This window comes from Nuphar pumila, chromosome 9 (assembly GCF_984573655.1).
Source record: "Nuphar pumila chromosome 9, dmNupPumi1.hap1.1, whole genome shotgun sequence".
Classification (NCBI taxonomy): Eukaryota; Viridiplantae; Streptophyta; class Magnoliopsida; order Nymphaeales; family Nymphaeaceae; genus Nuphar; species Nuphar pumila.
The window spans coordinates 27,125,488-27,141,898 of record NC_143257.1 but is presented as its reverse complement, the minus strand read 5'-3'; the positions used below and the strand labels follow the sequence as shown (position 1 = coordinate 27,141,898).

The window sequence follows — 16,411 nt, the reverse complement described above, 5'->3', positions numbered from 1 at the left end:
TAGGAGAAAGAGAAGGAAAGGGAAAGGAAGGAAGAAGTAAAAAAGTAGAGGTGGGAGACAAAGGAGTGAAGGAAGGAAGTAGAAAAGCAGAGGAGAGAGGCAGCGGAGTGAAGGAGCAACAAGAAAGGCAGATGAGAAGAGGTGGATGAGAGAATGAATGGGGAACAAGAAAGGCAGATGAGGGAGGAAGAGCGAATAATGGAGCATCAAGAAAGGCAGAAGATGGAGAGAAGGGATGAAGAAGAGAAAAGTGTGACTAAGGTATGTAAATTGCTCTTGTCTGTCACGATTTACTGTGATATGTATTATTATGTATAACGATTACTGTGATAGTGATTACTATGTATAACGATTACTGTGATAGTGATTACTGTGACCTATGTATAACAATTATTGTAATAGTGATTAGTAAGTATAGCGATTACATAACGATTTACTGTGATAAGTATTATTATTTATAGCGATTACCGTGATAACGATTACTATGTATAACGATTACTGTGATAAGGATTATTATGTATAACGATTACTGTGGCCTATGTATAGCGATTAGTACGTATAACGATTACTTTGATATCGATTATTGTATATATGATTACAGTGATAATGAGTGTGTAATGATTATTATATATAGCGATTACTGTGTACAACGATGTCTAGAAGTATAAATGAAACTAATTTTGATTTGATACGAATAATATGCTATTTTGTGTTACAAGAAGATCAAAAGAGAAGCAGTGCACCAGGTGAAAAACTCAAAGGACGGTGTCAGTGGCCTGTAGTTCTGTCGTGATATAGACAACTGAGTAAATATCAGAAGAACCAATTGCGAAATATGCACTTCGGCGACCTTATAGACCAATATTATTTTGAAACGTGCTAGAACACCATGACCTACCAGGTCAATAAGTGGACAACATTATTTTGATTCTTAATATCGATTTGTATGTTGATTCTAAGCTATTAATTTGAATTTTCATATTGATTTGTAAGATATTTTATTATCGATTTGCAGATATTGATTCCTATATTATGGCAATCTTCTGAGCATTGGGTCTTATACGTGATGGATTTACGAAAAAAACAACTATGATGCTACAACTCATTGGACTTTCACACTGGTATACAACGTGACATTATGCATTTGGTAAGTTTCTATCTATAAGTGTATCATATCTTATACGGTGGACCAAAATTTACTTGCTTCTGCATTAACCATAGGAGGGATTCGTCAAAGACATATTGGGTGTCGACATTGGTGAGTGGATGTTTTATTGCGTACACGATGCTTCTTTACAAAATAATGACATCAATTATAGCGTATTTGTAATAAAGTATATTGAAGCAATATACAATGGACAAGAACCTGATTTCGATGCTGTATGCTCTACACTTAAACATGTTTTATTATCCTATATTATTGGGAAGTCAATTTATATATTGGTGTCACATTACTTTTTTGTTGCAGGATGATATACCTGGATTCTGCATAAAACTATGTGAAAAATTGACGAAGTTTCTAATTGCGGAAGAGAAAAAAACTTAGACGACAAGAATACCTATAAGGCAACAAGCGATGTAACCCTCCCAGGAGTAATATGATATACAAAGATTTGTAATGGATTTTATAGATTGTGTATACAAATTTTGTAAGACTGTGTATACAAATTATGTAAATCTCTCTGGGTTGAAATAAAAATTCAATTTTACTAAACACGTCAATAAGTTGGATTGTTATTTATAGCAAAGGCAAATCGTTGTCTCCGACATAAACGTCATTGTGTAAATCGCTATAGGACACTATCTGGTATAACAATTCAAATATAGTATATGTATAGGGATTTGTCTTATCGCGATATACACAATGACTAATAAAAGGCAAAAAGAGAAAGAAAAAACAAATCGACATGATGTTTATTGATAAAGTACCAATCTAAGTAACTTGAAAAATGCAAATTGACTTACAACCAAAATTCTTTAAGTTTCATACTATAACAATATTTGTCCTATCACAATTTGCTTTTACGAGCTTTGCCAATGTGAACGATATATTTTATCGCGATTTACACAATGACTGATTCATAAAAGGCAGAAAAGAAAAACAATAAACAAATTGACACGATGTTTAGACTTAGTAAACTACAAATTGAGGTAACTTCAACGATACAAATCGAGGTAACTTCATAAATACAAATCGCCATCATTCACAAAGACACATAAAGATATATTGTTGTCACGGTAACTTTATAACTATAAATTGACGTGATTTACAACCACATTCATTTACAAAAATATGAGTATTTAATTACAATACATTATGACCAATGGTTTGACTTAGTTACAATACATGACCATCACCATCAAAGAAAACATACATCATCATCAACGTCACCCCCACATCCAAATAGTGATGTGCTTCGAATGCAATCTAGGTGCACATGAAATTCAGCTTGCTAGTGCAGAAAGCTTCGAAGCAGAGCTGACGAAGCTGCAGAATGTATAAGATCCCATCATTATCGATATGTTTCTACTGATAGAGAAGATGAAACCGCACGACTATAGCATATTTGTCATTGTTATATTCTACGTAAACTTTGATATACTTCACAACAAATACGCCACAATCGTGGTCTCTTCGTTTGTTTTAGATCGAGCACGTATAAGGCTTCACATGACCAACAGGCAACCAAGCCCTTCGTTCATGCCTATGGGCATCGATTTAGGGATGAAAATTGTGCCATACGTGTCATGAATATATCGATGTATACACAAAAGATAATCACCATAATCATCATAGAAGATTATCCAGATCTTTCCTCACAACGTGAAACAACTAGATTATCAACATCAAACCCCATCTATCAAGCACAGGTAGAAGGAACACAAAAGAACAAAGAAAAAAGAAAAATATAAGAAAGAAGGAGAAGGAGAAGGAGAAGGAGAAGGAGAAGGAGAAGGAGAAGGAGAAGGAGAAGAAGAAGATGAAGATGAAGATGAAGGCGGAGGAGAAAAAAGAAGAGGAAGAATAAGAAGTTGCGCTGGCGCAAAGAAGAGGAAGAGAGGTTAAATAGATTAGGGTTTTAGATATGGACAACGGGTCAGGTTGGGTTGGGTTTTACATAGAATAGGGTTTTACATAGATTAGGGTTTTACATAGATTATGGTTTTACGCGCGTATATATAAATCAATACGATGTTTAGACTTAGTAAAGTACAAATCAAGGTAACTTTATAAATATAAATCGATTTACAATTTGATACCAATTTAAGTAACAATTACAAATCGATTTCACTATTTCGTTCACAATATTTTAGTAACAGTTGCAAACCGCTATGAGTAAATCATGATATTACATATCGATATCATTCACAAAGACAAACAAAGATATATCGTTGTCGCAATAACTTCATAAATACAAATCGACGTGATTTACAACCATATTCATTTGCAAACAATATGAGTATTTAGTTACAATACATCATCGCCAATAGTTTGGCCATGAAATAATTTATAGCAATACATCTCCGACATACATGTTATTGTATAAATCACTATAGAACATTATGATATAACGATTCAAATACAGTATATGTACAACGATTTGTATATATGAAGGCTAGATGAGACAACAATTTTTACTTTTAATACAGTTTATTCAAAGAACAACTTTTTGGGCAATGATTCAACTACAATATAATGATTTGTATATGTGAAGGCTAGATGAGACAATGATTTTTACTTTTAATATAGTTTATTCAAAGAACAACTTTTTGCGCAATGATTCAAATACAATATATGTACAACGATTTGTATATGTGAAAGCTATATGAGACAACGATTTTTACTTTTAATACAAAATTTACAGAATTATGTAGTTGATGAATTCACACGCGATTCCTGTGTTTTATTGCTCACTTTTGAATTGAACTGAGCCTGTCATGAAACAAAACAATATAAGACACTACATTACATTTAACAAGAAATACAAACATCCTTCCAACATTGATTACATACCAAAAGACTTGTAAAACTGATGCCATCGTTCAACTCAAACTGGTCGGGGGGATTGAAGGTTCCAACGTTGTAGTGCACGTTTGTAGGGTATTGCTGCATGTTGAAAATTGCACAAGTCAGATATTGATAAGTTGCATGTAATGCAATTTACATGAGAAACAATATAATATATTACTTACCTGTTCATGCGAAGGGCGTGATTGTTTTTGCTTAGGGGTTGGTTGCGCAAATGACGACTATTCAATATTAATCTTCACTGTCGTATAAAAAACAAACACATCATTAAAACATTCATAATCTACTCTTGACTTTGAATCTGCCCAAAATATATTCACAACATATCCATCTTCATCCAGTTGCATTGCACTAAAGAAACCAGGGTCATTGTTTGATTTCTTTTGTAAGTAATCAACCAAAGAACATATTTCTCCATTCTTCATGTTATCTATCCTCTTCCTTGTCAAGTGGTTTCTTAGATCCATAGGTGTGAATGACACATGCTCGCGACCACAATCTATGTGCATGCACAAATTGTATGCCTTCCTTGGTGCAATGATGACGCCATCAGCTATTTCAGCAATTGTAGCATACGCTTCAGTTACTTTAAGATGCGACCTTAACATAGGAGCCATAAATGAAGCTGTTAATTCATGGTTATGATCACTGATTAAAGTACGAACTACATATTACCCATTCAGAAGTCTTCTTAATACCATTCTCGCTGGACAACCACATCTTGAATCTGGCTTGCTCCTTGTTAGATTTCCACTTGACTTCTTACAACCTTCCTTAGAATAAACATATATTTTTCTCACCATGCCACCCTATGCATTTTTTGACCAAGAATACCTTCTAACACTGAAGCCAAGTTTGAAGGCATAATCATTATAAAATTTGTATGCAACTTCCTCATTATTAAACTACATTCTTTCTACGGTAATAGAGTCAAGCGTACTGTCATGATCGTCTACCTCATTATTGCATTTCTTCTGCTGGAACATTCAAGTCAAGAGTGAATCAAATGCCTGCACCCTTCTTATCATGTGCATCATTAGTGCACATGTTCACTTCTTCAGGTGCGTCATTAGTACAAATGCTCACTTCTCCATAACTTTTCAATGATTAAGATACATCATCTTCACTACAACCAGATGATAAGCTCACCACTGTCATAAGCAAGATATCAATTTGCGTTAGCCAGCGCATACATTTACTACGATTTATTCAAGATTTATATAACAACGACTACCGATTAGTTAAGCAAGTCAAAGAAACAATTGAATGATTCACAGTATAAAAGCAACAATGATTTGTTATTTGCCTATACTATGCATCGAGTTGTTATTTACCATGCCAATAAAAGAAATAATTTATTGTATGTGTGTTGATGATAGCGATTCATGTGACAATGATTTAATTATATCTACGACGCTGTGAAGTGATTTCAATAGAAATCGCTAAATGAGCAGCGATTTGAATATGCAAATCGCCACCGCAAGCGGGCAACAATATAAATTCCATACACACATGTTTTAAAATCATACTACCAATATCTTACAAATCGCTATAGAAAATACATAATATCTTACAAATCGATATACATATCACATAATATATTATAAATCGATATGACAATTTAGCATAATAGATTACAAATCGTTATTAACAAACAAAACAATATCTCACAAATCTGTAGCATGTTATTACAACTGCGATTTGTGATACATTGCATATACTGAGTGAATGGACGATACCGGATGGGGTAGAGGCCCTTCCTCGCATATGTAACCAAGCATTCTTGTCAACAGGTCCCAGCGCCCTACAAATATCTTTAATTTTCTAACCGTCGAAAATACAACATCCACCTGCAATAACAAAACAACGCCTTAATGACACTCACGATGACATACGTTCTTTAACAATAGCATGATGACATGAAAAGGTACTCACGACGCCTTAATGTCACTTGTTGGAATGTTTGTGCGTCATTGCTTTTTTCCATACTGCTTAACAAAAACGAAGAAGAAGAGAAGACTGTAAAAAGAGATGTTCGACAAATCCCCCTATGACGCCCACCAATGATCGAACTAGTCGATCGATTTATAGTTATCTCCATGAGGTAAGAACGAACTCGGGAATGTTTTGTAACAAAAGGCAAGAACGAGAAGGCAACAATGTGTTCTAACACAAGCTAAAAACAAAGGCGATAACCTGGACTCGCAGGAATGTGCAAAGCTATTTACGGGATGCCATTTTCGTCAAACACATATCTATCTTACGAGAGGACATTTTCGTCAAACGCATATCTATATTTTTTATATATTATTTATCTTTTTTATATATTATTTTATTATAAAATCATCATGGGTAACATTGGCATATGAATTATCGCGGGTCCCAAGATATTCGTCCGTACACCCTGAAACACACAAATCGGTCTTCGGAGGAGAACATACAACCCCCTCCCAGATTTTGAGCATTGTGTTTGGTTGATATCTCAAAAATGCCAATTCCAAGTATCAGTCACCTCCGAGTACATTAATTTCTGGTTTTTGGAGTTTAATGGTGTGGTTCATAGTCGTAAACAATTTTGGAAAATATTATGAAAAGCAGGATTTTTTTGTTGCCATTTTAAACTGCCAAAATATCATAATATTTTTCTATCATTCATTTATAGCAAAATATTGCGATTTCATGGTGATATTTTGTAATATGTTGCAAAATTTGCCTCATTTTAAAATTTAATAAATGTATTTTTTATTAAATAAATATATTTTTATTATTTAAATCGATATAATATATAATATATAATATATAATATATAATATATATATGTGGCTGATGTTAAATGGATCTAAATATGGATCTTAGACCCTATGGGCCGAAATCTAAGATTCATGAGTAGTTGGAAAGATAAGCATTAAAAAAAATAGAATAGATAATATATATATATATATATAGATATATATATTAATACCATCATTAATGTTTAGTTTAGAAAGATTTCTATTGCTTTAAAGGAATAGAAATCTTTCCAAAAAAATAGTGGACGTCCTCTTTAGAGAGGAGTCCTATTAGAACTATAAGAAGAGGCACACGCCTCCCTCTCTTAACATCAATTTTGAGAGAGAAAAGGAGAGGCTGAACCGAGATATATATATATAGAGAGAGATCGACATGGGGAGGGGCAATTGCAGCTCCATCAACGTCTCCTTCTTCTACTTTCTTCGAGGTTTAGCCTACAAGTAAAAATGTAAGGGTTTCTCTCTCATGGGTTGAATCAAGTGTAGGATTTAAGAAAAATAAAAATTTGTCTTTATGCACATACCTTGGATTCGTCGTGCCTTGATTCTTGCTGGCCTGTGCATAAATTTCTTTTTGGTTTGATGTTCAATATATGAACCTTCATTTTTCCTTGGTTGGGGTTTAAAAACTAAGCTGGTTATGCTTATTTACAGTTGTTTTTGGTTTGGTGTTCAATATCTGAATATGCGTTCTTTCTTGGTTGGGTGTAATAACCTAAACTAGTTATGCTTTAAAATCTAAATACTTAGAAACTCTTGCTCAGAATTTTTAATGTATTGATTTTAAATTTGGGTCCGCATGTTCTTGGAGTTGATTCACGTTAAGCCTGCAAATTTTAAATCTGCATTTTTGACTGGATTTAGGCTTAATATAAAGATCTATAGTTTTGATATATGAAAAGTCTGAAATCTTGGTTGTCGAAAAATCATGGTTTATGCATGTCTTGATCGACTAAACTTTGATTTTTTGATTGTTGATCAACTATCTTGATTGGGATTGTCTAACCTACCAATGTAAATTTTCTTTAGGGATAAATGTTGTGAAAAAAAAAATTCTGTTGGGATTGAATGTATTGGGCATATACATATATTTATTTTTGATCTGTGAGTTTCTTGGGCTGTATTAACGTTGATGAGCTCAAGAGCCATTAAAATGCGATTTTCCTGGATTATCACATGTACTGGTTCAGTTTAACGTGTATCCTGAATTTTTTTTTATATAGAAACCTTGCGTTTGAGTTGTCAACGTTCAGCTTATGTCTGAATTAAATGACAGATTATTGATTTTTTAGTTGGGTTTGATGGTTTTGGTATAAAAAAAAATTATATATATATATATATATATATATATCAAGAACCCAATTTTTGGGCTGACCTGAGACAATATATATAAATATATAGAATACCGTTTTAGACCTAGGTTCTTTTGGTCAAGATTTAAACCTGGATCGCTAACAGGGATGTGTGTATGAGATGCAGTTGAAATCAATATATACCTGCGATTTTTCTTGAATCTGTATCAGCATGTATTTTGTTTGTTACATACCTATGCAGTTTTCTTTAGCATATATATGTTGATCAGGATATATTTATATGTATATATATAAGTCAACATATATCTATATCGATCAGGATATATATCTATATATATTAGTCAGCATATATATACCGATCAGGATATATATATATATATATATATATATATATATATATATATATATATATATATATATATATATATATATATATATATATATATATATATATAGTGTTGCGGTCAATGCATTCTGAAATTTTTGGTTATCTGATTCTTTATCCAATGATTTGGTTATGCATACCATGTTTAATTTCCTATTTTAGTCTAAGTTGCATGCACAAATTCAATTATGTGATTACTATGTTTCAAATATGATTTCAGTGTTTTGTTTTGCATGCCGGTAGAAATATGATTATGGTAATTGTGGCTTTGCATACATGAAATTAGTTTTATGTATGAGATTTGCTTCTTTAAATTTGAGTAAATTGTTTTGTTAAATGGATTAAAATCATATTTGAAATGTTGTTTGAAAAACTAAAATTTTCCTTATGTTGTTTGAAAAATCTATTTTCTTTTGGAACTATAAAATTTGTCCGGTCAAGGATATTTAATTAAATCCGAACCTAATGAGTGTTGAAACTGGTCGATCTCAAAAGTTTAGATTTTAAGCCAATATGATAAATCTGATTGTGCTTTATAAAGTTTGCATTTATTCACTAGCCATAAATATGCTTTGTCATCATGTTTTGTGAACCGTGAATACTAAATTGTATTTGTCTATGGGTGATTGTTGTTCATTGAAAAATTTGTAATGTTATTTAAATTACATTAAATTATGTAGTGGTTGTGTTTGAACCATAGATGGGCCTTTGGAGGCCAAGAGCATATGTTGCTCACGTAGTAGTAAATTGTAAATGCATTGCAAAATTATTTTGAATTAATTACATTGTTGAATTTGACAAGACAAGAGCCCAAAATTGTTATTGCATGTTGATTTGCATAACTATTCTTGTATAAATAACTCTTAATTGATTAAGAATGATAAAAGTTACCAAACAATATAATAAAATTTCCTCTTTGGTGGCCCTTTGAAAGAGTGAAAACCTTGGATGACGGTCATGGTACACTATGAGGATACTAAATACCGTGTGCATTATTTTTTTTCCAAGAACCCGATGTGTAGTTCATGTTCCCGACCACAGTTGTAGAGAACTTCCACTACTTTTCCTGAGGGTGTTGTTGTTAGACTCAGCTGCAATTATTAGTATACCGAGAAAGTAGCATCAATGAATGCTGATTTTTTTATCATCCCGACATTAGGTGATAATTCATAATCTTCTGATTAATTATGATGATTTCTGATATCGATCGAAGAATATGTATAGAAACCAGTAAATAAAATATAAATTGTGTGTTAATATACCACTGAGAACTACCTTGAACCTTGAGAATTTGACCCATTTTGATTATCCACGGATTTTAAATAAGTGAGAACTAAACTGTGTGCATTAAGTAGGGACATGCATGTAAAAGCAATACTGATAATTGAACTTAAAAAAGTTATTCATGCATATTGCATTGATTCATGCATTCCTATATGTTTAATTTAACATGCGATTGTTAGTTGTTTTATTTGAACTACTTATATTGCAAGCCTGGTCTAAATGTGTGATGTTTGTTGAACCCTCTTAAACATATGTTTGATTTGATTTATGCTAATTTTCTTATTTTTGAATTTTGAGAGGGTCTCGTACGAGAACTTCATTTCTTACCATATTTTTAAAGTTCTTTTTCAAGTACTTAGACACAGTAATAGATGGTCCAACTTGCTGGAGAGAGCGAGGGTTATGATGTGGTGGTCTGAGTTCTAATTATGTTTGGGAGTTTTTGTTTTAGGAAACATGTGAACCCTAAATGGGGACTATTTAATTAATTTCAATTTAATTTTAGTTCATGGTTTGCTTTATTCCATATTTAAAATAATTGTTGGGTTGTGTATGCTAAATCTATAATGTGCTCCAGGTCTCTGAGATATTTTTCATAATGTTTCTAAATTATTTATTTATAAAAAAAATTCTGCAAAATTTTGAGGGTCAATTTGGGGCCTGATGGAGCATGATAAGAGTTACATATTCACATTCAAATGCATGCATTTTAATAGCTTTTTTTTTATATAAGTGTCTATGCTTAGTACTAAAAATTTCACAATAGAGAATTAAGGTCAAAATTATAATTTTGAGTTTTGGAGCATAATTTTAGATTTGGATCTCAATAATGAATCCAGTTGGTCTAACCCATGACCCAAGACCCAAATTTATTTGGATTGGATCCAAGGTGTATTATGGATTGGATTTGGAATCCAAAAGTCAACCCATCCAATAAATTTGAATTTTTTGAATTTTCTCTTTTTGCATTTGGCTAAGGTGGCAAGGATGACTTGGCAATTTTTAAAATTCTATACAAAGAAGGAAGGAGAGGGGGGCTAGATTCTCAAAGTCTCTCCTCCCTTCATCATCCCATGCCCTAGGAAGGAAAGAAGGAAGGAGGGGGGCGTGAAGCTAAAATCGCCCCCTCCCTTTTAGAAGTTTGAAAATTAAAAAAAAAAAGAAAAAGAAAATTTTCAAACTCTTTCGTTTCTTCCTTCCTATTTCTTTCCCCTTCCACGCTTGAGACTGAAGGGGCAATTGGTGGACCAGATCCACCAAAATCGCCCCTCCTAGATAAAGCCTCCAAGGAAAGAGGAAAGAGCCATTCTTTCTCTGCTTTCACGCAAATCCCTGTGCAGCCACCCTCCTCCTCCTCTGCTTCAGGTCGAGTACCGGCTTCCCTCATTTAGCTTTGTGTTTCTTATCCCGTATGATCTCTTCTTCAACCCTCTTCTATGTCCGAAGCGAAGGCGAAGACAAAGATGTTGGCCAGCTTAACCCCTCCAAAGCTGCAACACGGAAACCACCACTAAGGTAAGAATCATTACCTTGTATCTCCGTCTCTGGTTTGGCATAAATCCGACAACCTTCTATAGATCTAAAAATTCTCAAAATTTCTTTTTTTTAGAGAAGTTTATCCTCGACATTTTGCATTTTTTTGTAAAGAAAAGCATTCCGGATCAGATCGGAATCACCCAAATACAAAATTGGGTTTTTGGATATGCAGTAGGCCTATCCGGTAAAAAATGGGCAGATTCAGATAGTTGTCCATCTTTGATCAACTTGAATTTTGGATATGTTGCAGAAAACACATCCAATAGGTCTGTGTTAAATTTTGGCTTGATTTCAACCACCGGATCTTTACTTATAAAATTTGAAAGATAAGGGGCATCCCTAACGCCTAGCACAGTCAAGATCTGTCAGACCAATCTTGTGCAACACATATTTCCTTCAATTTTTTGATTTTTTCTAATTTTTTATTTTGTATTGAAGTTTTGTGTGTCTCATTTATATATTGATTTTTCAGAAATTTTTCGATATCAGAGCATGAATTTTTATATGTCACAAGCTGGTTAGCTTGATTTTGTCAGGAATCCTACCGACCAACACTGTTGATATCATTTTATGTTTATTTTTTGGTCAAATCGAGCCTAGTTTGGGGCTGCAGTTCGCTGACGAGCACAAAAACTTACAGTTAAAATTTCATGATCATTGCTATTCGGAGCAGTCAGAGGTGGGGATGTTGACCGACCATTTTTTTTGGGTCTATCGCAAGAGAGCACAAAACCGACTAGGCTCAGTGTGCATGCTTGGGTTTTGATTGGCCCGGGTCCACTTTAGTCCTTTCATTTTATTTTTTTTTGTTTCACGTTATTTTTAGGATGTTTAGAGTCAGTCCTAATATTGGTTTGAGTTGGTCAAACATTTAGTTAGATTGAGTTCAATTTTTACAGTTAGTTAGTCGACCTAGCCTACCCGACCCAATCGGCTAGCATAGGGAAAGGTAGACTCATCTTTTCACTTAGGGATAAGTTCAAAGCGGGCCCCAATGTCATTCTGGAGTCTGAACACATCTGTTATAGCAGACTAACCTATTGCCAATTTATATTGTCGCAAGACCTCAATAAGCTGATTTTCTTGATCTTCAGTGAGGTCTGTGACAATTATAATTGGTAAAGTTTGGTCTTTACCCAAAAACACATACTTAAGCGAAGCCGGTAGAGGCTTTAGTTCAAGCGTTGGCAGACTCTCAATAGATGGTTTGGTAGGAGCTTCTGACAAGTCAGAAAGGGGTTTAAATTTCAAGTCTTGAAAATAAGTGCTGGGATAATTCGAAACAACATTCATAGCATCATTAGACACATCATCAAACTCTGACTCCTGTGGTGGATCAGATTGCTCTAATTGTGGATCAATGTCATCTACATGAAAACATTCATCATTTTAGCCGGTTTCATGACAGCATCAAAGATGTTTAATCACATCTTCTTGTTGCCAAATGAGACATCCATCACCCTAGTACGACAATTAATGCATGCATTGGCAGTAGCCAAGATTGGTTTGCCCAAAATGATGGGGGTCTGGCGGACGACATCAATGCCTTCCATGTCTAAAACAATAAAATCAATGAGAAAATAAAAATCTTTGACCTTGACTATCACATCCTCCAATATCCCACGAGGGATCTTGGTAGACCTGTCGACCAATTGTAGGGTGATCGAGGTAGGTTTTATAACCCTGATCTTAAAAGTATCATATAGGAAACCTGGCAAGATGTTTACACTGGCCACAAGATTGAGCAGAGCATGCTCGATGGTTATGTTCCCTATAATACAAGAGAGGATCGGTGCTCCAGGATCCTTGAGCTTAGGTGGAACTTGGTGCTGAAGCACCGAGCTCACTTGCTTAGTCAAGAAGATCATCTTGGGTAGAGATCTTGGTTTTCTTTTCTGTATGCAAAGTTCTTTAAGGAACTTTGAGTATTCAGGCAATTGCTGGATGACATCTAACAAGGGAAGGTTGATATGGACTTGCTTGAATAATTCAAGAATTTCCTGCATTCTCATCCCTTGTTTGTCGAAAGCTCTAGACTTTTCAAGGGCTTGAGGAAAGGGTACAAGTAGATCATACGAAGTAGAAGGTTCTTCCTGCAAATTTTCTCTCTTTTCCTTCATATGGTTTTTAGGTGGTGACTGAGAGGGTGTAGATGTAGGAGTATCCATTCTCTGAGTCACCTCCTTCTTGTGATCCTTACCAAAACGTAAGGCTAAGAGGCTTGCTCATGATGAGACTCTGTGAAATACAACCCAGGCTGGGCCAGTTCCTTGCCTCTAGGATTGACCAGAGGTTGGCTAGGCAATGTCTCCTCACTCCTCTTGCTTAAGGCCTCCACCAATTACCCCATCTATACCTCAAGTTTTGATATTGATTGAGTATGAGAATTGAGGTTGGCCTTTATATCAGTGAATGCCTGTAAAAGCTTCTCCTCAAAAGACTGACTCGTTGAAGTCTCTTGCTGAGCATTTTTCCTTAACAGGAGGGGGGGGGGGGGGGGGAGAGTTCTGAGGCATAGGTCTTTGAAAACCGCCAAACCCAATGGGTCTCCCTTGGTTTTGGTTTGGAGCCTGGTTATTTTGTGGATTTCTCCATGCAAAATTGGGGTGGTTTCGCCAACCTGGATTATAAGTAGGTGCATATGGATCATGCACCGGTCTGGCAAAACCTTAGGCAATATTCACTTGCTCCTAAACAAACTCAAGATAGTGAGGTGTTGTCGGACAACCTATTATATAGTGTGCAAGGCTAGCATAGAGCTCACACACTTGATTCAATGTAGTTGGGCCAGCTAATAGTTGGTCTACTTTTCTGGCCAACTGGACCACTTTGATTTGCAACTCTTGGTTGAACCCAACTTCTAGAATTCCTCCCTTTTTAGGATCACTTAGATCGGAAGTGGTCCTTTCAAACCTCAAAGGTGAGACATAATATATAGAGTTATCACTCTGTTTTAAAAAACGACCATGCTTTGTCTTCGTTTTTTAGCATGAATGTGCCTCCACAAGCAACATCCATTATCTGACGGTTCTTCTCAGTAATATTGTTATAAAAATATTACACCAATTGTCATTTAGGTACTTGGTGGTGAGGGCATCTTCTCAAGAGGTCCTTGAGCCTTTCCCATGTTTTATGAAATTGCTCTCCTTCCAGCTGCAGGAAGCTAGTGATTGCTTTCCTATACTGATTCATTTTACCAATGAAAAAGTATTTTTTTTAAAAATTCTTTTTGAAGTTGCTCTCATGTGGTAATTCAAATCGAGTCAATGGACTTCAACCAATGCTTTGCCTTATCTTTCAAAGAGAAGGAAAATAACATGAGTTTTAAGACATCATTAACAAAGTTGTGAATTCGCACAATCGAGCAAATTTCTAGGAATTCACCAAGGTGGCGATAAGATCCTCATTCTTAAGGCCATAGAAAGATGAAAGCATTTGAATAATGCTGGCTTTGATCTCAAAGGTGTTTGCCCCTACATCCAATCTTATGATGTAAGATGCTGGGGTGTACTCATTAGGAATAAAGTACTCCCTAAGTGGGCGTTTTGGGACCTTCTCACCCATTGCTCTAGCTTGTGGCAAACAACTCCTAAACAAATATTCCAGATTGGTAAGTGTGGGTTGGAGCTCTAGGTCTTGAGAGCGTCGCCCTTGCATATACCACAGTTAGACCTAGTATAGCAAACACCCTAGAAATGGTTTTCTACCTACATTAGTTTGCAAACATGATCAAACCACACCACGAAGCATGCAATTATAATAAAAGCAAATAAACAGTCAATCACACACTTGCAACAATAGAATTATCTTAACAATAAGCAAACTAGATGCTCGATCACCTAAATTGGGTATCCTAATTAGGTGGGTCGAGCAGTAAAAATAAGATAGCTCTAGGGTTAACAAACAATCATGGTTCTAATAATCATAGTTAATTCATGAAAACAAACTAACAATCCTAATATAAAGCAAGAAATTAAACTAGCAATCCTAAATAATGAACGAAAGTAAACTAATAATCCTAAATATACATGAACAAACACTAGGCAATAAAGTGAATATCTAGCCTTATGCACCATTCCTCTGCAACAATGACAAAAACTTGGTGTGTTTTTACATTGAATATATTTTGAAATATATTTTTTCATAAAATATAAGTGTAAACCGTACACCAAATTTCAATAACAGTTTACACAAAAAAGTGGTGAAGTCCGGGTCAAATCCACAGGGAACAAAGTAAAACTATGTATTCCACACAATTCACTCTTCTTTATTGCCTTAAAATAAAATAAAAATTATGCGAAAGTAATTGAGCACCAAGCCTATTACAAGTGTTTGAGCATAATTTAAAAATTAATACAACCCAGATTAAAATTGGCCTAAGGCCCTACATAACTAAAAATAAAAGCAGGGAAAATCAACAACTCGATGTCCTTGTCACGGTGATATGCATGGGATTGTTGCCTTCACCTGCAAAACACTGCAAACACGAAAACAAAACTTGCTTGTGCAAGAGTTAGTACAACCTAACCAAATCTAGACCTTAGACTCTAAGTGCAGACCTATATGCAACCTAAGACAGAGAAAATGCAGACCTAAAATGACTGAATATACCTATGCATACTGTTTAGTCCAACACATTGACTAGACCGCACCACTGACAAGACTCGGGTCTAGCCGATTGGATCGATTTTTGCAAACAGACCAAATCTGATTTTCTAACGAAAACCAGAATGTGGTCTGCTGTAACAAACATGTTCAGACCTCTAGAATGATGCTGGGCCTGCTTTGAACTTATCTCCAAGTGAAAAGATGAGTCTACCCTTCCCTGTGCTAGTTGATTGGGTCGGGTAGGCTAGATCGACTAACTAATTGCAAAAACTGAACTTAATCTAACTAAATGTTTGACCAACTCAAACCAATATTAGGACTGACTTTAAACATCCAAAAAATAACGTGAAACATAAAAAAAAATGAAATGAAATGACTAAAGTGGACCCGGGCCTGCACACTGAGCCTAGTCGGTTCTGTGCTGTCTTGCGACAGACCTAGGAAAATTGGTCTGTTAAAATCTCCA

General features: G+C 34.8%; 1 protein-coding gene and 1 non-coding gene across 2 annotated transcripts; one reads left to right on the top strand and one right to left on the bottom strand.

The window, feature by feature from the left end:
• Nucleotides 1–11,224: 11,224 nt before the first annotated feature.
• On the bottom strand, nt 11,225–13,505 carry LOC149828516 (uncharacterized). Its single transcript, XM_090017069.1, has 3 exons — nt 12,806–13,505; nt 12,488–12,704; nt 11,225–11,291 (listed from the first exon to the last, which is right to left on the bottom strand). The coding sequence occupies exons 1-3, from the start codon at nt 13,503–13,505 to the stop codon at nt 11,225–11,227; spliced, it is 984 nt and encodes a 327-aa protein (XP_089873195.1).
• Nucleotides 13,506–14,416: 911 nt separating this feature from the next.
• LOC149828515 (small nucleolar RNA R71) lies at nt 14,417–14,522 on the top strand. Its single transcript, XR_016434513.1, has one exon. It is a non-coding gene; the product is annotated as a small nucleolar RNA R71 (small nucleolar RNA).
• The last annotated feature ends 1,889 nt before the right edge of the window (nt 14,523–16,411 follow it).